This window comes from Diabrotica virgifera, chromosome 6, assembly GCF_917563875.1.
Source record: "Diabrotica virgifera virgifera chromosome 6, PGI_DIABVI_V3a".
NCBI lineage: Eukaryota > Metazoa > Arthropoda > Insecta > Coleoptera > Chrysomelidae > Diabrotica > Diabrotica virgifera.
The window spans coordinates 152,311,572-152,330,377 of NC_065448.1; the positions used below are offsets into that span (position 1 = coordinate 152,311,572).

General features: G+C 30.9%; 1 protein-coding gene and 1 long non-coding RNA gene across 3 annotated transcripts in view; both read left to right on the forward strand.

The window, feature by feature from the left end:
* Positions 1 to 3,793: 3,793 nt before the first annotated feature.
* LOC126886969 (uncharacterized) lies at positions 3,794 to 5,397 on the forward strand. Its single transcript, XR_007698845.1, has 2 exons — positions 3,794 to 4,045; positions 5,120 to 5,397. It is a non-coding gene; the product is annotated as an uncharacterized LOC126886969 (long non-coding RNA).
* Positions 5,398 to 6,722: 1,325 nt separating this feature from the next.
* The window catches only part of LOC126886967 (E3 SUMO-protein ligase ZBED1-like), a 38,006-nt gene continuing 25,922 nt past the window's right edge, over positions 6,723 to 18,806 (forward strand). Inside the window, exon 1 of one of the 2 annotated variants that reach the window (XM_050654173.1) lies at positions 6,723 to 7,229. In XM_050654173.1, the coding sequence (XP_050510130.1) occupies positions 7,188 to 7,229 (42 nt within the window). In that variant the 5' untranslated portion in view covers positions 6,723 to 7,187. The remainder of the gene's footprint in view (positions 7,230 to 18,806) is intronic. The other variant, XM_050654172.1, reaches the window with a different exon arrangement.

Consider the following 18,806-nt stretch of genomic DNA (forward strand, 5'->3'; position numbering starts at 1 on the left):
ATCGCAGTGAAAAAAAAAGAAAAAAAAATAATTAGCATAGTTGTATTTATTAACATAGTAAGTATACATTGTGATTTGTAAGCTTTATTTTTTATTATTCTTTATTTTTAAGTGTTTACTGGACAATTTTGTATGAACGAATAATAATTTTATATGTAATTACGTGGCTAAAGGTTCTAAACCAAGGCCAGAATCAAAACAAAAAAAAATCTGCATAGAGACGTGTTTTTTCCGAATTACTTCGACGAAAATTTTCCCCGGAAAATGCGGGTTTTCCAACAAAATCTTCAATTTTGAACTAAAATTTTAGATAAGTAATTGTTTATCAATAATGAAATAACTTGGTAATATAAAAGCTATTTTCATATAGATTATAATTTCAGAAGCTTATGGAAATTGAATGAACACAGAATGAACAATTGAATTGTTAATTCAAAATTTACGGTCGCTATAATAACCACAATAATTATGATACATAAGATTAACTATGATTTTTGTATAAAAAGGCACTGTAACTATCTAATGTACTTTACAGAATTGAAATTGGACTATTTAAGCGGCCTCAGGAATATTTTAAAATCATAAACAATTTTTTGATTTATAAACAAATTGAATATCTCGGGAAATATTAAATTAAATTAAATCACTAAAACGGTATTGGAAACAAAGCGGCAGGACGATTCTTCTAAAGGAAAAACGTTTAATTGTGATGAGTGGTTCCTGAGATACAACCGGTCAAAGTTGACCGGCATTTACGGCAAGGATATAAACAATATCATTATAATTTTCAAACCATCACCTTTTTATTTTTGTCCTGTTTCTTCACACCAATTTTCACATCTTTAAAACACTCATAATATATATTATTATAATAAAAACTATCGATATTTCGAGTGAAAATTGCCAAAAATAGAAAAAAACCAATCAAAAATTAGGTTGGAGACAATGCTATCTTAAAGTTCAAAATCGGTATACGTTAAAAAATATGCATTTTCTCGGCTTCCCATGGAGCAATTTTGTTCATTTTTTTTTGTTCCCAAGTAACTCGAGTAGAGCCATCTAACTAACGCATTATCGAGTAGCGCCATCAAACTTGCTTTTGTTTTGTTATAATAGATTAATTTATTTATAAGAAAAGAAAACTACATATTTTTTCCAGTTGTAGACTTTTTTTAGATAAACTTATTACAAGTGTACCTTTTAACGTTAAAAACACAAATATTCTCATTTGAAAGCTGTAAAATTATTTAAACAATCTTTATTTAAACAAATAAATTTTTGTTATAATAAATAAATTAATTTATTATAACAAAACAAAAGCACCTTTGACATTTACTAATGCGTTAGTTAGATGGCTCTACTCGAGTTACTTATTGGGAACAAAAAAAGAATGAAGAAAATTGCTCCATGGGAAGCCGAGAAAATGCATTTTTTTAACGTATACCGATTTTGAACTTTGAGATTACATTTTCTCCAAATTAATTTTTGATTGAAATTTTTCTATTTTTCGCAATCTTCACTAGTAATGACTGCGTTCACCAGATGCAAACACGTTCACAAATGTTTGCGCTTTGATTCTAAACTTGTTGACAGCGAGCTGAACGGTTGGTTGTTTAGGTTAAAATTTGACATTTTGCTTGCTTGGTTTGAACGTAACCTAAAATAAATTTTCTCAATAAATACGTTTTTGAATTTATTTTTTTTTTATTAAAGGAAAAAAGAAAATTTATTTAATAGATAATAACGTAGCAGAATGTCTTCAGTAGCCTTTATTCTATATATAAAACCCTTATCAATATATTCTACAATATATACAATTTAAATTCCCGCCATATTTTTTCAATATTCAACACGTTTGCAAAGTTCAACTTATATATTTTATGTTTGCAAAAATGGTGACCGCTTTCCAAACATGTTTGACGTTAGCAAGTCGTTCAGAAGCATAAAGACAGTTTTACATTATGCTATTTTCATGCTAGGCAAGAGCCATGCAAGACAGATCACGCTACTGCGCATGCCCACGCGCTATTTCCATGCAATTCCTGTGCTAGACGAAAAATTAAAGCATGTTCTATTTTTCATGCTATTTTGATGCAAGTCCTGTCAAAATTCATGTTGCCAAGATGACAAAATTTATAGTTTAGAAAAAACTTAACCTTATTGTGTAAGTTTAAATGGTATTTATTGGATGTAATAATTTGTGGTTTATATTTGAATATATTTAATTATGGACTGAAGTTTTTAAGTGAAATATCTAAAGTTAATATTTTGATATATTTCTTCTATTGGCAACAATGAAAGTGGTATCTAAAATTGCACAGAAATAGCTCCGATGTAAAAAGGTCAGGGGCTGGATTCCGTGCACTGTAGATATCTACAGTCGCCTTCTATCGATGTCACGTGTCATGAAAATATTTGAATTTTTAGCTTTAATTGAATTATTTTCTAGTTTTGCTAGGTTATACTCTAATTGATGCTGAAGTGACACTTAGTAAAACAAGAAAATATTTGAATTAAAACTAAAAATTCAAATATTTTCATGACAATTGCCATCGACAGAAAGCGACTGTAGATATCTACAGTGCACGGAATCTAGGCCCAGTGTAGGCAAGAGATATGCCATGCAAGACGGACTTGCATAGCATGAGACTTGTATAGCCTTGATGTAAAGCTGCTTTAAAGCGCAAACTGATTGCCAACGTTTGCATCTGGTGAACGCGCCCATTGACTAAATAGTAATATCGATTAGTTGTTATTATAATAATATATGTTATGAGTATTTTAAAGATATGAAAATTGGTGTGGAGAAAGACAGCGTCTTTACGTAAAATTTAAGTCTATTGTGAACGCTGCATAAAATTATGTACAAATTACGGTTTACGTTTACGTTCATCTTATGGTTACGTCCATTATGAACAAGCGCTTAGGTTCAATTTGCGCCGCGTCTAAGCTTACATAGAAAGAGGCAGACAGTTTCAAGAAAGAATACGACTGTGAAGCGTCAACGTCAAATTTGATTTCCGGTTTTCCGGCAAAAAAACCGCTAATGGGACTAGTACACGTTGGGCCAATCAGTTGGGCCAAGGAGTTGGGCCAATCAGTTGGGCCAACGTGTACAGGACCACTTGGCATGAGTTTGCGATTGGCGGTCAGCGTTGGTCTACAAACCGAATCTTGTCGGTATTTGGTGCACAAATCAAAGGATTTTTGGGACTTGCGCGATCTGCCAAACAGCTGTTTGGTTATGAACACTGAACACGTTGTTGTCGTTGAGTTTAAAATATTTGTTTTCTCTTCTCACAATACTGATACTGTTTATAAGTATTAATTTTAAGGTTTTGTTTTAATATGAATACTTTTTTCGGTGTAAAAGCACCGTCGTTTGCGCCATTGTTTTTTAATCACTCTTGTTTGGTACACTTTTCTATAAGCATTGTACAAATTAATTGCGGCAGCTGCTACAGTCTCCACATCCATATCCATAATCAGAGTTTGTTTTTTGTTTATTCACTAAGGCCCGGTCTTTTCACCTCCGAATAAATATGCTCTTATCTGGCAGTTAGCTATCTGGAGGATAAATATTTATTCGCCAGATAAAATGTACCCGTCTTTTCACGTCAATTTATGTTCCAGTTAGTTATCCGGTAGATAAGCTTAAAAGTAAGTTTGGATTCCGAACACACCTGACTTTTATGTTTATTTTTATAATTTCAGCTTTAACTTAACCTAACATAATTAGATTCAAAGATGATTTTATTTCCATTTTGGAAGAAGGAATGAAGGAAATGTAAGTAAATCAAAGAATTACAACTTAAAAAAATAAGTATACAAAGTCATAAGGTTTAGAAATACATTTCCATATTTTAATCAGACAACAATATTGTTTTGGAAAGAAAACATTGATTATGCTGAAATAGTTTACTGGAGAGCTTGAACAAGAGGTAAATCCATTTTAAATTAGAGGAAAACTGTTGATTTGTATGTAAAATAGAAGACAAAGACAAGTTTAAATAAAGACAAGCTAGCTAATGAAACAGATGCAGTGGTAATTTTGTTTACATAATTATATATGTACATATTATATGATTATTAATATTAGGTTTGTTCTAGCAAACAGTCAAACTAGTCAGAAACCGTCAGCAATTAGTTGCTCAGTGAGAGAACATAATACAGTCACCAGTGCTATCCCCTATCTACTCGCGCTGGTCGACTATTCGCTGATGGTTTCAAACCGTTTGAAACTGATGCTAGAACAAACCTAATAACTGTTCAATGATGTAAAAATTTGTTAATGTGGGGAAAACTTTTATTTAAATTCAATACTATATTTCTGTAGTGGTATGGCAAAACTTGATGTTACGTCTGATTTTAGCCATATAATGAGATTATTTGCTTGATATGCTATTTAGTAACATTTCTTCAAGTTGGTATAGTTTGGTATGTGTATCATGAAGGTAAAACCCCCTTTGTCCCACATGTCCCCTTTTAACTTACAGTAGAACCCTAATTATCCGTGCTATGATTTTCTATTACTCAAGTTGCATTTTTGAGGTTTTATCAACATAGCGTCATTGTAAATCACTTAACGGAAACTCTATATGACGAAAGAGAGACTCATAATGAAAGATTTATTTTTTCTGTTATCTTTTTATGGTAGGTACATAATATTATAATATGTATGTGTATACGTACTTATTATACATAAGAAATACATGTTCGGATTATCAGTGCCACCTTCGGTCCCGAGGAGCACGGATAATCTGGATTCTACTGTATTAGGTAGGCCAGAACTTGATATATTACTTGATTTCTTATGTTGATTACTTTTCGTTTTTGGGTTGACAAAACATGATTTAAACTTTCAAAATGCCCTCCTGAAAAATTAGGCTAGATGGACATATCAATCATTGTCAAAACGCTACAGATTTATAATCCATCCAATTGGTATATTGAATAGTAAACTAGGGATAAACCAACTATGTATATCAAAACACAATATTTTAAAGATTGGATAATTTACATGGTAAATTGAAGAATCCCAATAACAAGAATAAAACCTAATTTTAATATTTGTTAGTAGATATCTTTCACTTTTCTAAATAAAAAAAATTGGTTACAGATATGACAAACACCTAGAAGATGGAATCCTGTGTTCTCAAAGAAAAAGCTAGTTCCAGAAATAAGCTACCAATAATAAACTAGAGAATGTATTACAAGAAAGAACAACGCTAATACTCAACATAGCTCAATTGCTTCAGATAGAAAAAGAGGAGGAAAGGGTAGAACACAAGCGTGCCAGAGAAAATTAAAGGGCAGAAGAGACACAAAAATTCATTGATTTATTAAATTTAATAATTAAATTATACAAAGGACAATTAAATAAAGAATAAAAAATTATACATGTATATTAATGATCCTTCTATTTCCCCATAAAGCTTGTTACTGACCAGGAGGTATACTATAATAGATATATTACATCTCATATTGCTCACTATAATAATGAGTGAGCCTGCATAAACGGAACCATAATATACATTAGGTATAGTTCCGTGTATGCAGCCTCACTCATTACTATAGTGAGTGATATGAGATATATTTTAGTATAGTTCCCCGTGCGTGACAAGCTTAACACAAAAATTTTTATAAGGTTATCAAACATCATAACTTCAGTAAATTCAATAATTTAGCTTATTCCTGGTCTATACTTAGCAATTCATTTTCAAAATTGTCTTCATTTTCATCTCTCTCTATGTTATAAATATATTGCTTCAGTGTAGGACAACTGAATCAATGTAATCATTTTGTTTTCTGCTATATACAAAAAGGGATGTATTTGCGGACTCATTAAAAAAGTAACAACCCATTGCTATGATCTGAATTTAAACAGCAATAATACAGAATTACTTATATTTGGCACAAAAAAATATTAGTAAGAAGGTACCTATTTAAAACATATTACGAAATTCTCAGAATATAAAATCAGTCTTCCTATATTCTATTTTTTTAGAATTTCATGATACAAACAGCAGCTTTTTTTTCAAGGTAGGTATCATCTACTGTTTCTGAGAACCATGTGCATACATAATTCTAGTTACTACCTACATATATCAATAGGTACCTTTCATTTTGGAATCGTAAAATATTTGGCAATTCAAAGAAATGATGGGATAAGAAACTATTCTATTTTTATTTTTTACAACTTGTTTTCCTTTGTAAATGAATATAGTTGGGTAGGTATACAATAATACATACCTACCTAGTTATAATTTTTTCAAATTATAAATTATAACCCATCTTTAATTTAATATCTAATAACTCTGCTTAAAAAATTACAGTAGGTAGGTATGTATAAAAACAAAATAACATAAAATTTGGGATTGAGAATTTATAGAAAGAACAAAATTTTACTTTTGCAATAAATTCGATCAGACCCTCAAGATTTTAGGTTATATTTTTAGTTTCCTGGTAATCAGAAACCATGAAATAAACGAAAATCAAAGTTTATCTGCCAGATAACTTCTTATTCGGTACTTTATTCGGCAGTTAAATATTTGATATTTAACGTCAATTTATCTGCCGGATAACTTTATTCCAGAGTGAAAAGACGCTACTTTTTTTATCTGTCAGATAAACTTCCCGTTAACTATTTATCCGGAGGTGAAAAGACCGGGCCTAAGAAAGGTTAATGCAGACTGATAACTCCCAACGTGTAGTCACCATGTATTCACTGCATTCACTGTTCTTACTTGGCCCAACTAGTTGGCCCAACGTGTACTGGAGCCACGCTAAAACGACAAAGACCTTAGACAAGGAAAAAAGAGTTTTCTCTCTTTCCTTGTCTAAGACAAAAACAAACGACAAACTAACCAACAAATCACACAACACTTTTTTCTATGAAACTAACGTTTTGTTTTGTTTACTTGGTTTGGATTTCCGTGAGCCAGGAAATATTTTTATTAAATACAAAAACAAAATAAAGTTTAATCAAATGGAATCAGAATTAAAACAAGAACTTGATGAAATGTCCTGTAAAATTGAAATGGATATAGATCCTGATGGAGTAACCCATGCCATTTTTGATACCATTAAAACTGAAATTATTGAGGAACCCAAGAGAGAAAGTACACATGATGCATTTGAATATGTGGATCTAAAGGAAAATTTTATAAAGACTGAAATACAGCAAGATGACCATAAATTATTTGAAGAAGAACAAAAAATCCAAACAAGTAAGTTGATAAACACTTATGTGCACACATGGGAAAAGTCTAGGGATATTTTTATAACATAATGAAATTAATAAAAATAAATTAATGAGGTCGTTTAATTTCAATTGAATTTGTACAGTCAGGGACGCTGCTATGGTGCTATTATGCGCCCTTGTGCAAAATCTGATGAAGGGCCCTCTCAAAAAACAAACACTTTAGCAGGACAGAAAAAAATGCGTTTTATTATCCAAAATTTTATTAACACAAAACTAAAGAAGGGCAATTAGTTATAAATAATTAATACTTAGTCTAAACTGTTTACAATATTTTGTTATTATAACTATGTATGTGATAGTATATATTATATGATAATATATATGATAATAAATAAAATGACAAGAGCTCCTTAACTCACATTATTTTAACTTTTCTAGCTTTTAGAGCTGCAAATTTTTCTACAATGTCACTAATTTCAATGCTTGATAATAAATCATGGTCTATTGCTAAATTCGATAATCGTTCTTGAGACATTCTAGACCTTAAGTAATTCTTTATCAATTTTAATTTTGAAAAGCTGCGTTCTGTGGAAGCTACAGATATTGGTAATGTTAGAAAAACTCTTAAGGCTATGGTAACGTTTGGTAAAGTATCTGTCAATGCGTTAGTATTAATGAATTGCAGAATATCTATTGGTGAAATATACTTATTTTCTAAAAAACCTTTCAATGTTTTCAACTCCTCAAACAGTAACATACCATCAATATCAGCATCAGTGGGGTTCTTACTGTCGGTGAGTTTTAATTGTAAATTCTTACAGTAATTTAATAATAAATTATCTTCAACAGTTTCCAAGTTATTAATATTAAAAACGTTATCAAATACTTTATGATGCTCTTCAAGGACCTTAAAACGGTCATTAAGTGACCCGAGGGTAGCATCTAGTACAGAAGAAAATAAGTCTGCCTTAAACTTTATTTTAGGATCAACCGTGGCAGTTTCATCTGCTCCTTCATAGGTGAACATTCACTTCTTCCTTCGTGTAATTTTAGGAAAATACAAATCTATATCAAATTGATCAGCTAATTCTTTAGCGGAGCTAATTATATTTTCAAATGTTTCATCTGATCTATAATTTTGAATTAAATGAACAAGATTTTTTAAATTAGATAGTGCTTCAGAAATATTAGTTTTTGGATTTTGTAATATCTTACTAACAACGTTAATTTTTGTTAACACATCATACCATATAAATAAAGAACAAATAAATTTGAAAGACATTATCTTTGAAATAAGTGAATTTGTTAATGTTCTGCTATCGATATCTTTTGATTCATCTTCAGCTATCTCTAAAAGAGCGTAATAAATTTCATGAAACTGAACTTTTAGTGGTTTTATCGCTTCTACTCTATTTTCCCAGCGTGTTCCTGATAACGGTTTCAGAGTTAACTGTTTTAAGTGTTTATTTAAAACGTCCCATGTTTTGGTTGAAGCAGAAAAAAATTGTATAACTCTTGCACTAAATTAAAAAATTCAACTACAGCAAGTGAAGTTTTAATAGCATCGTTAACCACTAGGTTAAGGGAATGAGCTGAGCAGGGAATGTATATAGCCCTAGAATTCAGAGCTAGTATTTTTTGTTGTAGACCATTGTATTTGCCTTTCATGTTTGCAGCGTTATCATATCCCTGTCCACGTAAGTCCTTAATATTGAGATCTAGTTTTTGCAAGAGGTCCGTAACAAAATTAAAGAGGCCTTCTCCTGTAGTATTTACTACAGGACAAAAACCTAAAAAGTGTTCCTGAATCTTGGTGGTGTTCAGTTTTTGATTGTAATGAACAAATCTAATTATAATGGTCATTTGTTCAGCGTGACTGACGTCAGGAGTAGTGTCTAATATAACAGAAAAGTATTTAGCTCCTTTTGCCATACCTAATATATTTTGTTTTATTGTTTCTGACAAGATGCCGATAATTTCGTTTTGAATTTGGTCTCCCAGATAGTGAGGCATATTTGAAGTCGCAGTCTGCCCCCTCCGCAAATGCTCCGCCATCACTGCATCGAATTTAGCAAACGTTTCTATTAATTTAAAAAAATTACCATTATCGTGATCATACAGTTTTTTTGAAGCTCCTCTGAACGCTAAACCTTGCTGAGATAAGTATTGAATAGCATAAATTAACCGTTCAATAACAGAATACCAGTACTTCTTTTCTGAATTGTATAACTTTTGTTCCCGAGCGTCTATTGTAGATTTTTGTTCTAAAGCTCTGGTAAGTTGATTACATTTTAGAGAGTTATTTGTATGTCCAGCACTTTTCTCATGAACACTTAAAATGTGTGACATATGTCTCCAGTCTCTGCATCCTTTTTCATTTGTAACCTGATTATTTGAATCACCAAACAGTTTACAATAGAAACAATAAACTGAATCTAACAATTTTGAATACAGAAACCACGAGCGATTAACTTTTTCTCCATTTGTCAGAGTTCTGTAGTAATAAGCTACAGAAAAACTTCTACCAAAGCTGTCTTTTGGAAAGTTGAAACTGTTTACCTGTGGTACCCGATTCTGGAGTAAATAATCCCGTTGCCTAATTGATAAATTTACTGGCCACATACCTGGATCCTCCGTTCCTTGCAAAGACGAAAAAGGGTCACTCAGTGATGGAACCGGATTTTCATCTAATTTTGGTAGGTCAGATGTCTTTTCTTTTACCTCTTTGTCTTCATCTTGGAGATCTGTCGTTAATGGAGATGAAAAACTGGTAGACTGTTTTTCTTCTGGGAAGTGTCTACTTGATGAAGATGGATTCATTTTCTTTCTTTTTTCCACATCTGTGGTCTCATTTTGTTTCAAAAACATATTTAGGGAGCCCGATAGTTTTCTCTGGAGATCTTCCTGTGCTGCTTTCCTTTTTCGATTTTGGGCACCTGACGGTTTTTTAGATATCTGCAAAAAGTAATAATAGAATAGTTTATAGATTACTAAATTACTAAACTAATAGACACCCTGTGTGTATTTATTAATACTTTCTTGCTTTAATAAAAATGCCATACATCAATTTCCTTACAAATTAGGAAAGAATTTTTTTTTTATTCTTTAGAGATAACTTGTAATAGAAAATATGTTTTTATATTGTCGGAGAAACATAAAAAATACATATATGACTATATACTATTTTACATTTTTATATTAAATTACATAACTGATGAATTGAAAAATACATATTTTCTTGATTTTGTAAGAAGTAGAAACACATTATTTTTATTAACCAAAGCGGAGTAATAGTTATAGTTAATAATTTGTACTTACTTTTGAACTTTCTGTTATTTATTATTTTTGTTCTTAATATCAGGAGGTAGTTATGTAATGAAAACTCGGTATTTAATTATATAACTTTTCGGACCACTTCACATTCACAAAGTCAAATATTATGTAATGTATTGAAAAAAAAGATATATTTCACTAGATTATACGATGTTTATACATGAACTAGAAAAGGCCTTAGACAAGGAAAAAAGAGAGGACGGGTAACACTCATTTAAAACACACGTTCCAAAAGTGAAGCCAGTTTTTGGTTTGTTTGTCACCAGAAACATGGCGGTCACGTCAAAAATAACAATGGGTTGCCAGTGGTGGGTGTTCGTTGAAGGTTAAAATTTCATAAAAAATAAAGTAAATCATCATCTAAAATTCGTAATAAAAGCATACGTTTATATTGAAACATATGTACGTAATATGAGCAACTTAATAAAACATTTACCGTACACAAATTCTTCATTTTAAATACATTTCATGTTTTTATTTTAAATACTCAATGCATAACAATACCCCAAAGATACGTCGATGATCAAAATCTCTGGTGTCAGTTTGGCTTCACTTTTGGTCAAGGATTACTCGTCCTCTCTCTTTCCTTGTCTAAGGAAAAGGCATACTGAAACTTGAAACTGGAATATGTGAAACTGAACTGGAAAGATTACCTGCAAACGTAAAGTTATTGCAAGCCGACTCCGACTATGATTTATTACCCGGTACCCCAAATTCCAAGGCCCTAAAATTCTAAAATTGGCCTGCAATTGGCCAAAAAAGGTCTTTGGGCCTGTATAATGGTGATTCTACGAAACTTTTATTGCAGTTTACAGTTTGTGTGGAGACATAATATAGATTATCCCTTCAGGATTAGGTAACTAGTTATGATAGGGAATCTTGAGGATGGTTTTATGAGGGTGTACTGTGAGGAAATATTGCATTGTATTGTATTGTAAAATATTTATTACTTGCAATTAGATTCCCTACTATACAAGGTATTATTTGAAATTCTTTGAACTGAAAAACTGAAAATGTGCCCCTTTCGTACTATGCGCCCTTGTGCCATGCACAATTTGCACAAGGGCTTGCGGCGTCCCTGTGTACAGTTGTTCATCCTGTAGTTTTTGCGAGTAAAACAAATCATAAAAAGTGATAATGAATATTGGACAATGTTTTTAACAGAAGAGGACAAAACTATGGTTTGTATACTGCAGTAAATATTGTCGTAGTTTCGATTTTGTTCCTACTATAAAGTTCTTGTTTAGTTAGTGTATTGAAAATATTGTTTTTTATCATAGAGTGACTGAGTAGTTGAGCGCATGGGAGTCTCCAAAAGTGTTACGTCTCCAAAAGATTGTGATGGCGTTTTTGTGATACTAGAAGTTGAACCGAATGCTGCACTTTAATATCGATTTTTAGTTTTAACCACTAGAGGACAACCAACAATTACAGTACCTTAATTTATTAGCGACTTGCCCAGGCACACTAGGTAATCATAGGCCGTGATACTGTAAGAAATTGTTTCCATGAAGCTAATCTCCACAGTCGAAGGCCATTGAGATTTCCCTCTATCTCCAAAGGCAAACGAGCAGCAAGATTAGAGTGGTGTCATGATTATCAAAACTGTGATGCAAATGATTAGGCTACTTTTATTTATAATAAATATACATTTAATTTTACTTAAAGCCACTTTTTTATGACATTTCAACAAATTTTCTAGTGAGTTTATTAAATAATTTTAATCACTACAAATCAATTTATCATTTATCTAAAACAACTAAAAAAGAAATTACATCTCTTTATAAAAATATCCTTGGACTTTTCCAATGTGTGTACATTTTTATGCCATTTTCTTTCCTGTTCTGTATTTTTTGCTAAAATGTCCATCTAATTTGGCATAACTCATTTTAGTTGCGTTCGTTACAGTATTCCTACTTTGAATATTTTTTAAAACTACACACACCGGCAAAATTAGCCTAGTTTTAACACCTTAAAAATGGGACATGTTTGATGTCTCGAATTTCCTAAACCAGTGGTCCGATTTGAGTGATTCTTTTAGTATGTTATAGCCTTATTATTTAAGAATATCGTGATAATATTGTTGCTATACAGGTAAATATTATTTTATACTGATTCTACCAATCATACTGTTTTTTTCTGAAAGTTTGGAACACCCTGTGGAATATTCTAGCATATGTAAAATATTAAAATTAAAACTCGATTGTAGAGTTGGGCTTTCTTAACATTTTCCTTTTCGATTCATTTAATTATGTGGGATAATAAAAAAGTTATATGCGTTAACAACTATCCATGTTTTTCATCAATAAATCCTCATAGTAGGGGGGAAAGTATGCTAAATTTGCAGTTACTCGAGCGTTATGGGGACCTATTGGATTGTGAAGAGTATGTACCAGAAAAAGGTTAAGTTAAGTTTTCCGTATAGTGGGGGACTTTTCATTTTTTAATCTAATTTTCCATTTGAAACTATCGTTTTTTCCGATTATAGCACGATCTATCCATAATTCAAAAAATGTGTCGAATAAAAGTTGCTTAGATTCGAAAAAAAGTAAAAAAGGAATATTGTTTTGAACATTACCTTCATTATTTTTATACTAATAATGCCTAAAGCTATACTAAAATCATAATAAAGATGTACTATAAATAAACAAACCAAGACACATTGAATGTTACGAGGAGTACTCCCGAATCATGAATTACAATGTATAAACTTTGCACATCATGATTTGGGATTTACAATGTATAAATATTGTAAATCATGATTTGGGAGTGCTCCTCGAACATTCAATGTGTCTTGGTTTGTTTATTTCTATTTAGTGCATATTTATTATGATTGTAGTATGGGTATAATGCATGGGAATATTTCAAAAAGGAATAATAAATAAAAAGAAAAAAATCAAAACTACAATAAAGCTATAACATTAAAACTTCCTGTAAAAACTAGGTGGGGTTCAATCCTTAATTGTATAAATAACCTTATTGCGTCTAAAGTGCTTTAACTATGCTTATGGTCATAGAGGGAGAAAATTTAAAATGTTTACGGAATGTTAAACAGAACTGTCTGGATGATGAAATATTTTGGATAAAGTTGCAAAAAGTATTAGTTGTTCTAACACCAATTGTGTGTGGATTAGGTACTTGATTTGAAGGCAATATGTTTAAAATATCCCAGGTTGTCGAGGCATTTAAGGATACAAAAATATTTTTACCGATAATATTCCATTACTTCCAATCAGTAAGTCTGAGGAAAAGGAATGCTAAATTAGGAAAAAGGAAAAAAATGGCAGTGAAACCTGTGAACTATGCTGCAAACTTACTCTTTAACAGGACAAAGCCTCACTGTTGAACAGCATATTAGCTATGCAGTGTATAGGCAAGATATTAATAAATCGTCCCAATTTTATTGACAAAAAAGAAAACATTTTTACAGAACTAACGAAGTTCTGTGCAAAAGCAGACCTTTGGTCAATGGATTTTATTTGGCTAGAGCACGGTCAGTAGATTATATAAGCTAGTGACAAGGAATGTACACCAAAACTTCTTTAAAAGATTGGCAATAACAATACTGGGGTTGCCAGATTACTACGCTGAAACAGAGCATAGTTATAGCACATACTCTTTCATACATAATAAAATAATAAATAGACTGACTATAGATGGGTATTCGCGGCGTGCAAGTACTTGGAAGGGATACGTGAAACGATCGTGCGCGAATAGCTGAGAAATATTGCAACTTTCTTAAATAATTCATATTGTCAATTGAAATTGTCAAATTGACGTACATTTCATATCTACTGTCATTGAAGGAGAAAAATTATATGTTGCTCCACAATATTGATATGATATGCAATTATTATATAAAGGTAAATTTAATTAATTGTATTTTGCTTGCAGTACTGCATTTTAATAACTAATTTTATTTACTACATACAATTGTTTACGTTTTCATCACATAACCCGAATCTTATTTTTTCTTCTTATTATTTTTTTTTGGCTATGGCCTTGACAATTATCCAGCAACCAGGACTAACGTAATTGGTCAATACAGTTAAAAGTGCGAATAAAAGTGCAGAGCGTAGAAATAGGTGTCGCTTTGCGCAACTTGCACGGTCCCAATAGGTAAAAGATCATAAACATGGAAAAATGGTATGTGATAAGAGTCTTTCTATAACTCATCTGTTGGAACCAGAAACACTCTAAATCCATATCAGAAAATGAAAGATTAAGCAAGACAGAGAGAGAAAAGAAGCAAGACTTCATTATTTTCTCTTCATAATACAGAGTCCAGCTTGTGTGAAGAAAATGTCTCTGACTCACAAGAATAGACTCTTATTTATACATTTGATAATTATAATTCCTAAGGATTTTGTAGCTTTTTTTTGTTATTATTAGTTAAGAAAAAAGTTTATGCTTTAATACTCTATAGGAATAGGTATAGATTACCCGAAGTAAGTTCCTATATAAGTAATCAATTTTGGTTTGTTTACTGTATGTTTTAATTATTTTTTAAATAAAATAAATTTTTCAGTTTTAATTTTAATGACTGATAACAAATATTCAGAGTATTTTTTTTAACGTGAAATAAATTTTAAAAGTATTTTTGGACATTCAATTTTAAACAGATCTTTTCTGTAGACGTAATACCATAACAATAAGTAAAGCTAACTACTAATTTGTATAATTTATTATAATAATTTTAATAAAAATGCAATATTTCCATAAGTTTCCGAAAGTTTCCAATATTCCGAAAAAGTTTCTGGAAACTTTCTGGCATTCGAATCTTCCCGGAAATTTTAAATCACTAATCATGGGCTATACAAAAACTTCTTGAACAGAAAAGAAATAATAACAAAAACAAAAATGATTGTATACCAAACAGTGTACCAACCTGTATTCACTTATGGGGCAGAAAACTAGGTACTTGACGAAAAACAAACAAAGCAACTACAAGCAAATGAAATGAAATACATACTTGAGGAAAGTGCTGGGTGTTATAAAAACAGATGAAGAAACGAAGACCTACACAAGAAATAGGAATGAAATCACTAAAGGCTAAAGTAGAGGAAAGGAAACTGAAATGGTGGGGACTCATGTTCAGAATGAACGAAACTAGATAGGTGAAGAAGATATGGGAAGTGAGAAAAATAAAGAAAAAATGTAGAGGACGACCAAGAAAAACATGGAACAATAGCATAAGCGTGGTTCTCAAAGAAAGAGGAAAGACATTCAGAGAGCTTGTACACATCGATACCTACGTGTATAAGAGGTTTTCGATTCTGTGTGTATGTATGATATGTTGTACTCTTAATAGTCCTTTTGCTGATGGTAAAATATTGCAAACCCTATGAATTTTAAAGAACCGCTTAGATTGACATGAAATTTGGCATACACATAGGGAACATGTTAAAGAAGAAAAGTGATATTGTGCCAATGTGTGCTTTTACCATGGGGGTGAGTTTCACCCCTTTCGGGGGTGAAAAAATATACTTTCAAAATAAGTCCGGAAATGGATAAAGTATCTAATTCTAAGTAACTTTTGTTCTATAGCATTTTTCCACTAAGTTAATACTTTTCGAGTTATTTGCGAGTAAATATATTAGTCCTGTCGCCAGGGGGGTTACAACGGCCTTCTTAATTCAGATGGACTTACCCAAGTTTTTTTTATGTATTTTGGCCCGTAGAACACGAATTTTTTAGGTAACAGTTGATCCGGATGTCGATAAGATTGTTATAAACAAAGAAGTTGAGGAATTACATAACAGCGATTTCTTGCAAAACAAAACATTTTTTTGTATTTTTTTGGTCATTCTAACCAAAAAATGTTAATACAAGTTTTTTCGTAGGATGCATAGATTTCGAGATAAACGCGGTTGAACTTTCAAAAAATCGAAAAATTGCAATTTTTGAACCCGAATAACTTTTGATTAAAAAATAAAATGGCAATTCTGCTTACCGCATTTGAAAGTTCAAGTCAAATTATATCGGTTTTAATTATTTGTATTGCTAAAAATTTATTATTTTATTGTTAAAAAAAGCTATAAACACCTAGTGCTTGAGTGATGTTTTCAATGATTTCTCATTTAAAATCGAACGAGTAGGTAGAGGAGGTAAAAGTGCAAGCGGGGCTATTTCTACGTAGCATGCATTAAAACGCATGTATTAGGCACGGGAAACACTGTGTGTTTATAACTTTTTTTAACAATCAAAAAATCAATTTTTAGCAATGCAAATATTCAAAACAGGCGGTAACATATTCAAAACTTTTAAAGGCGGTAAGCAAAATTGCTATTTTATTTTTTATTCAAAGGTTATTCGGGTTCAAAAATTGCAATTTTTCGATTTTTTGAAAGTTCAACCGCGTTTATCTCGAAAACTATGCATCCTACGAAAAAACTTGTATTAACATTTTTTGGTTAGAATGACCCAAAAAATACAAAAAAATGTTTTGTTTAGCGAGAAATCGCTGTTATGTAATTCCTCAACTTCTTTGTTTATAACAATCTTATCGACATCCGGATCAACTGTTACCCAAAAAATTCGTGTTCTACGGGCCAAAATACATAAAAAAAACTTGGTTAAGTCCATCTGAATTAAGAAGGCCGTTGTAACCCCCTAGCGACAGGACTATATTCATTTTTCAACCAAAAATAGGTTTTTAGACAGTTTTTTGCAAATAACCCAAAAAATAAGTATTTTATCGAAAAAACACTCTTAACAAAAATAGAGCCCATAAAAATGTGAAAAAATTGGTGTTTCTATTAGATCCCTAGATACAGTAAAAGAAGAGTTTTAACTAATACTTAAAAATAGGTTTATACTCACCAAATTTCAAATCGAATATTTCAACGTGAAATAACCAAAAAATAGCACTTTTTTGAGCACTTTTTTAAACTGGTTAGGAAAGCTTTATTTTTGTGTTTTAAAAAGGTATCTAGCATTAAAAGTAAGGAAGTTGCGCTCAAAACAAACTTGGTCCGTCCTTTTTGTTAAAAATATCATGCCAATCACCACCTACTTTAGCAATCTAAATAAAATTGATCTTTTTGTTTCACAAGTTACTTTACTTACATATTATGTATTATATTATGATCTGTAAGTTTCATTGGTTCAAAGTGCTTATTTTTGAAAAGACTAGTTAACAGGGCTTGATCTAGGTTACTAATCGTGGATATATGGTCTATGCAAATTTTGAACAGCTGTTTCTTAACCAATTTTTGCCTTACAGAAAAACAAAAAATCCAAAATAATCAGAAAAGCAGAATCTACATTTTTTTACTCTGTGATTGTTGATCACCAATAAATTAATAAGTTATTTTGAAAAAAGTATTTTATTAAAAATTAAAAAAAGTTTACATTATATCCAATTTTTTTAAAAATGTCTTTTGAACCGATGAAACTTATAGATCATATAAATAATACATAAATAAAGTACCTTGTTAAGCAGCAAAGAGTAATTTGATTTAAGATGCTAATTAGGGGGTGATTAACACTTTACAAAAGTTGTACAGAGTTTTCCCCAAAAGTGCATAATTTTTTGGTTATTTCACTTTGAAATATTTGCTTTGAAACTTGACGAAATAGAAATTATTTTTCATTAGCTAAAACTTTTCTTCTACTGAGTCTAGATAGTTCATGCATACACAATTTTTTTCACTTTTTTAGAAGCTATATTTTTGCAATAAAGGTTTTTTTTCGCTAAAGTACTTAGTACTTTTGAGTTAATTGCGGAAAACCGCCTGAAAACGTGATTTTTTATTGAAAAATGAACATTATTTACTCACAAATAATTCCAAAAAGTATTAAATTAGTGAAAAAATGCTATAGAACAAAAGTGGCTTAAAATTAGTCAGTTCATTCATTTTCGGACCTATTTTGAGCATACAGGGTGATTGATTAGTAGGGTAAACCTCAATAGCTCCGCTATAGTAATAGATAGCAATAACAGTTAATAACAAAAATTTTAGCCACCTTTGAGCTTCACATTACAAAATTAGTTAGAATGTTACAGGGTGTTCGATAACACAGTGGCAGACCAAACTTATGTTTTTTTAAATGGAACACCCTATATTTTATTTTAAATTCGATATCCTGTTAACTTCTCCATCACAAAAATATAAAGGTTTGTTATGTTATACAGGGTATTTACAAAGTTATAACCAATTTTATATGAAAATCGTAACAAGTTCAACTCCCTGTATAAATAAAAATAAGCAAAACTACAATGGTTTATTAATGCCATATTTTTTAATGTATTGTCAAAATTTTCAAT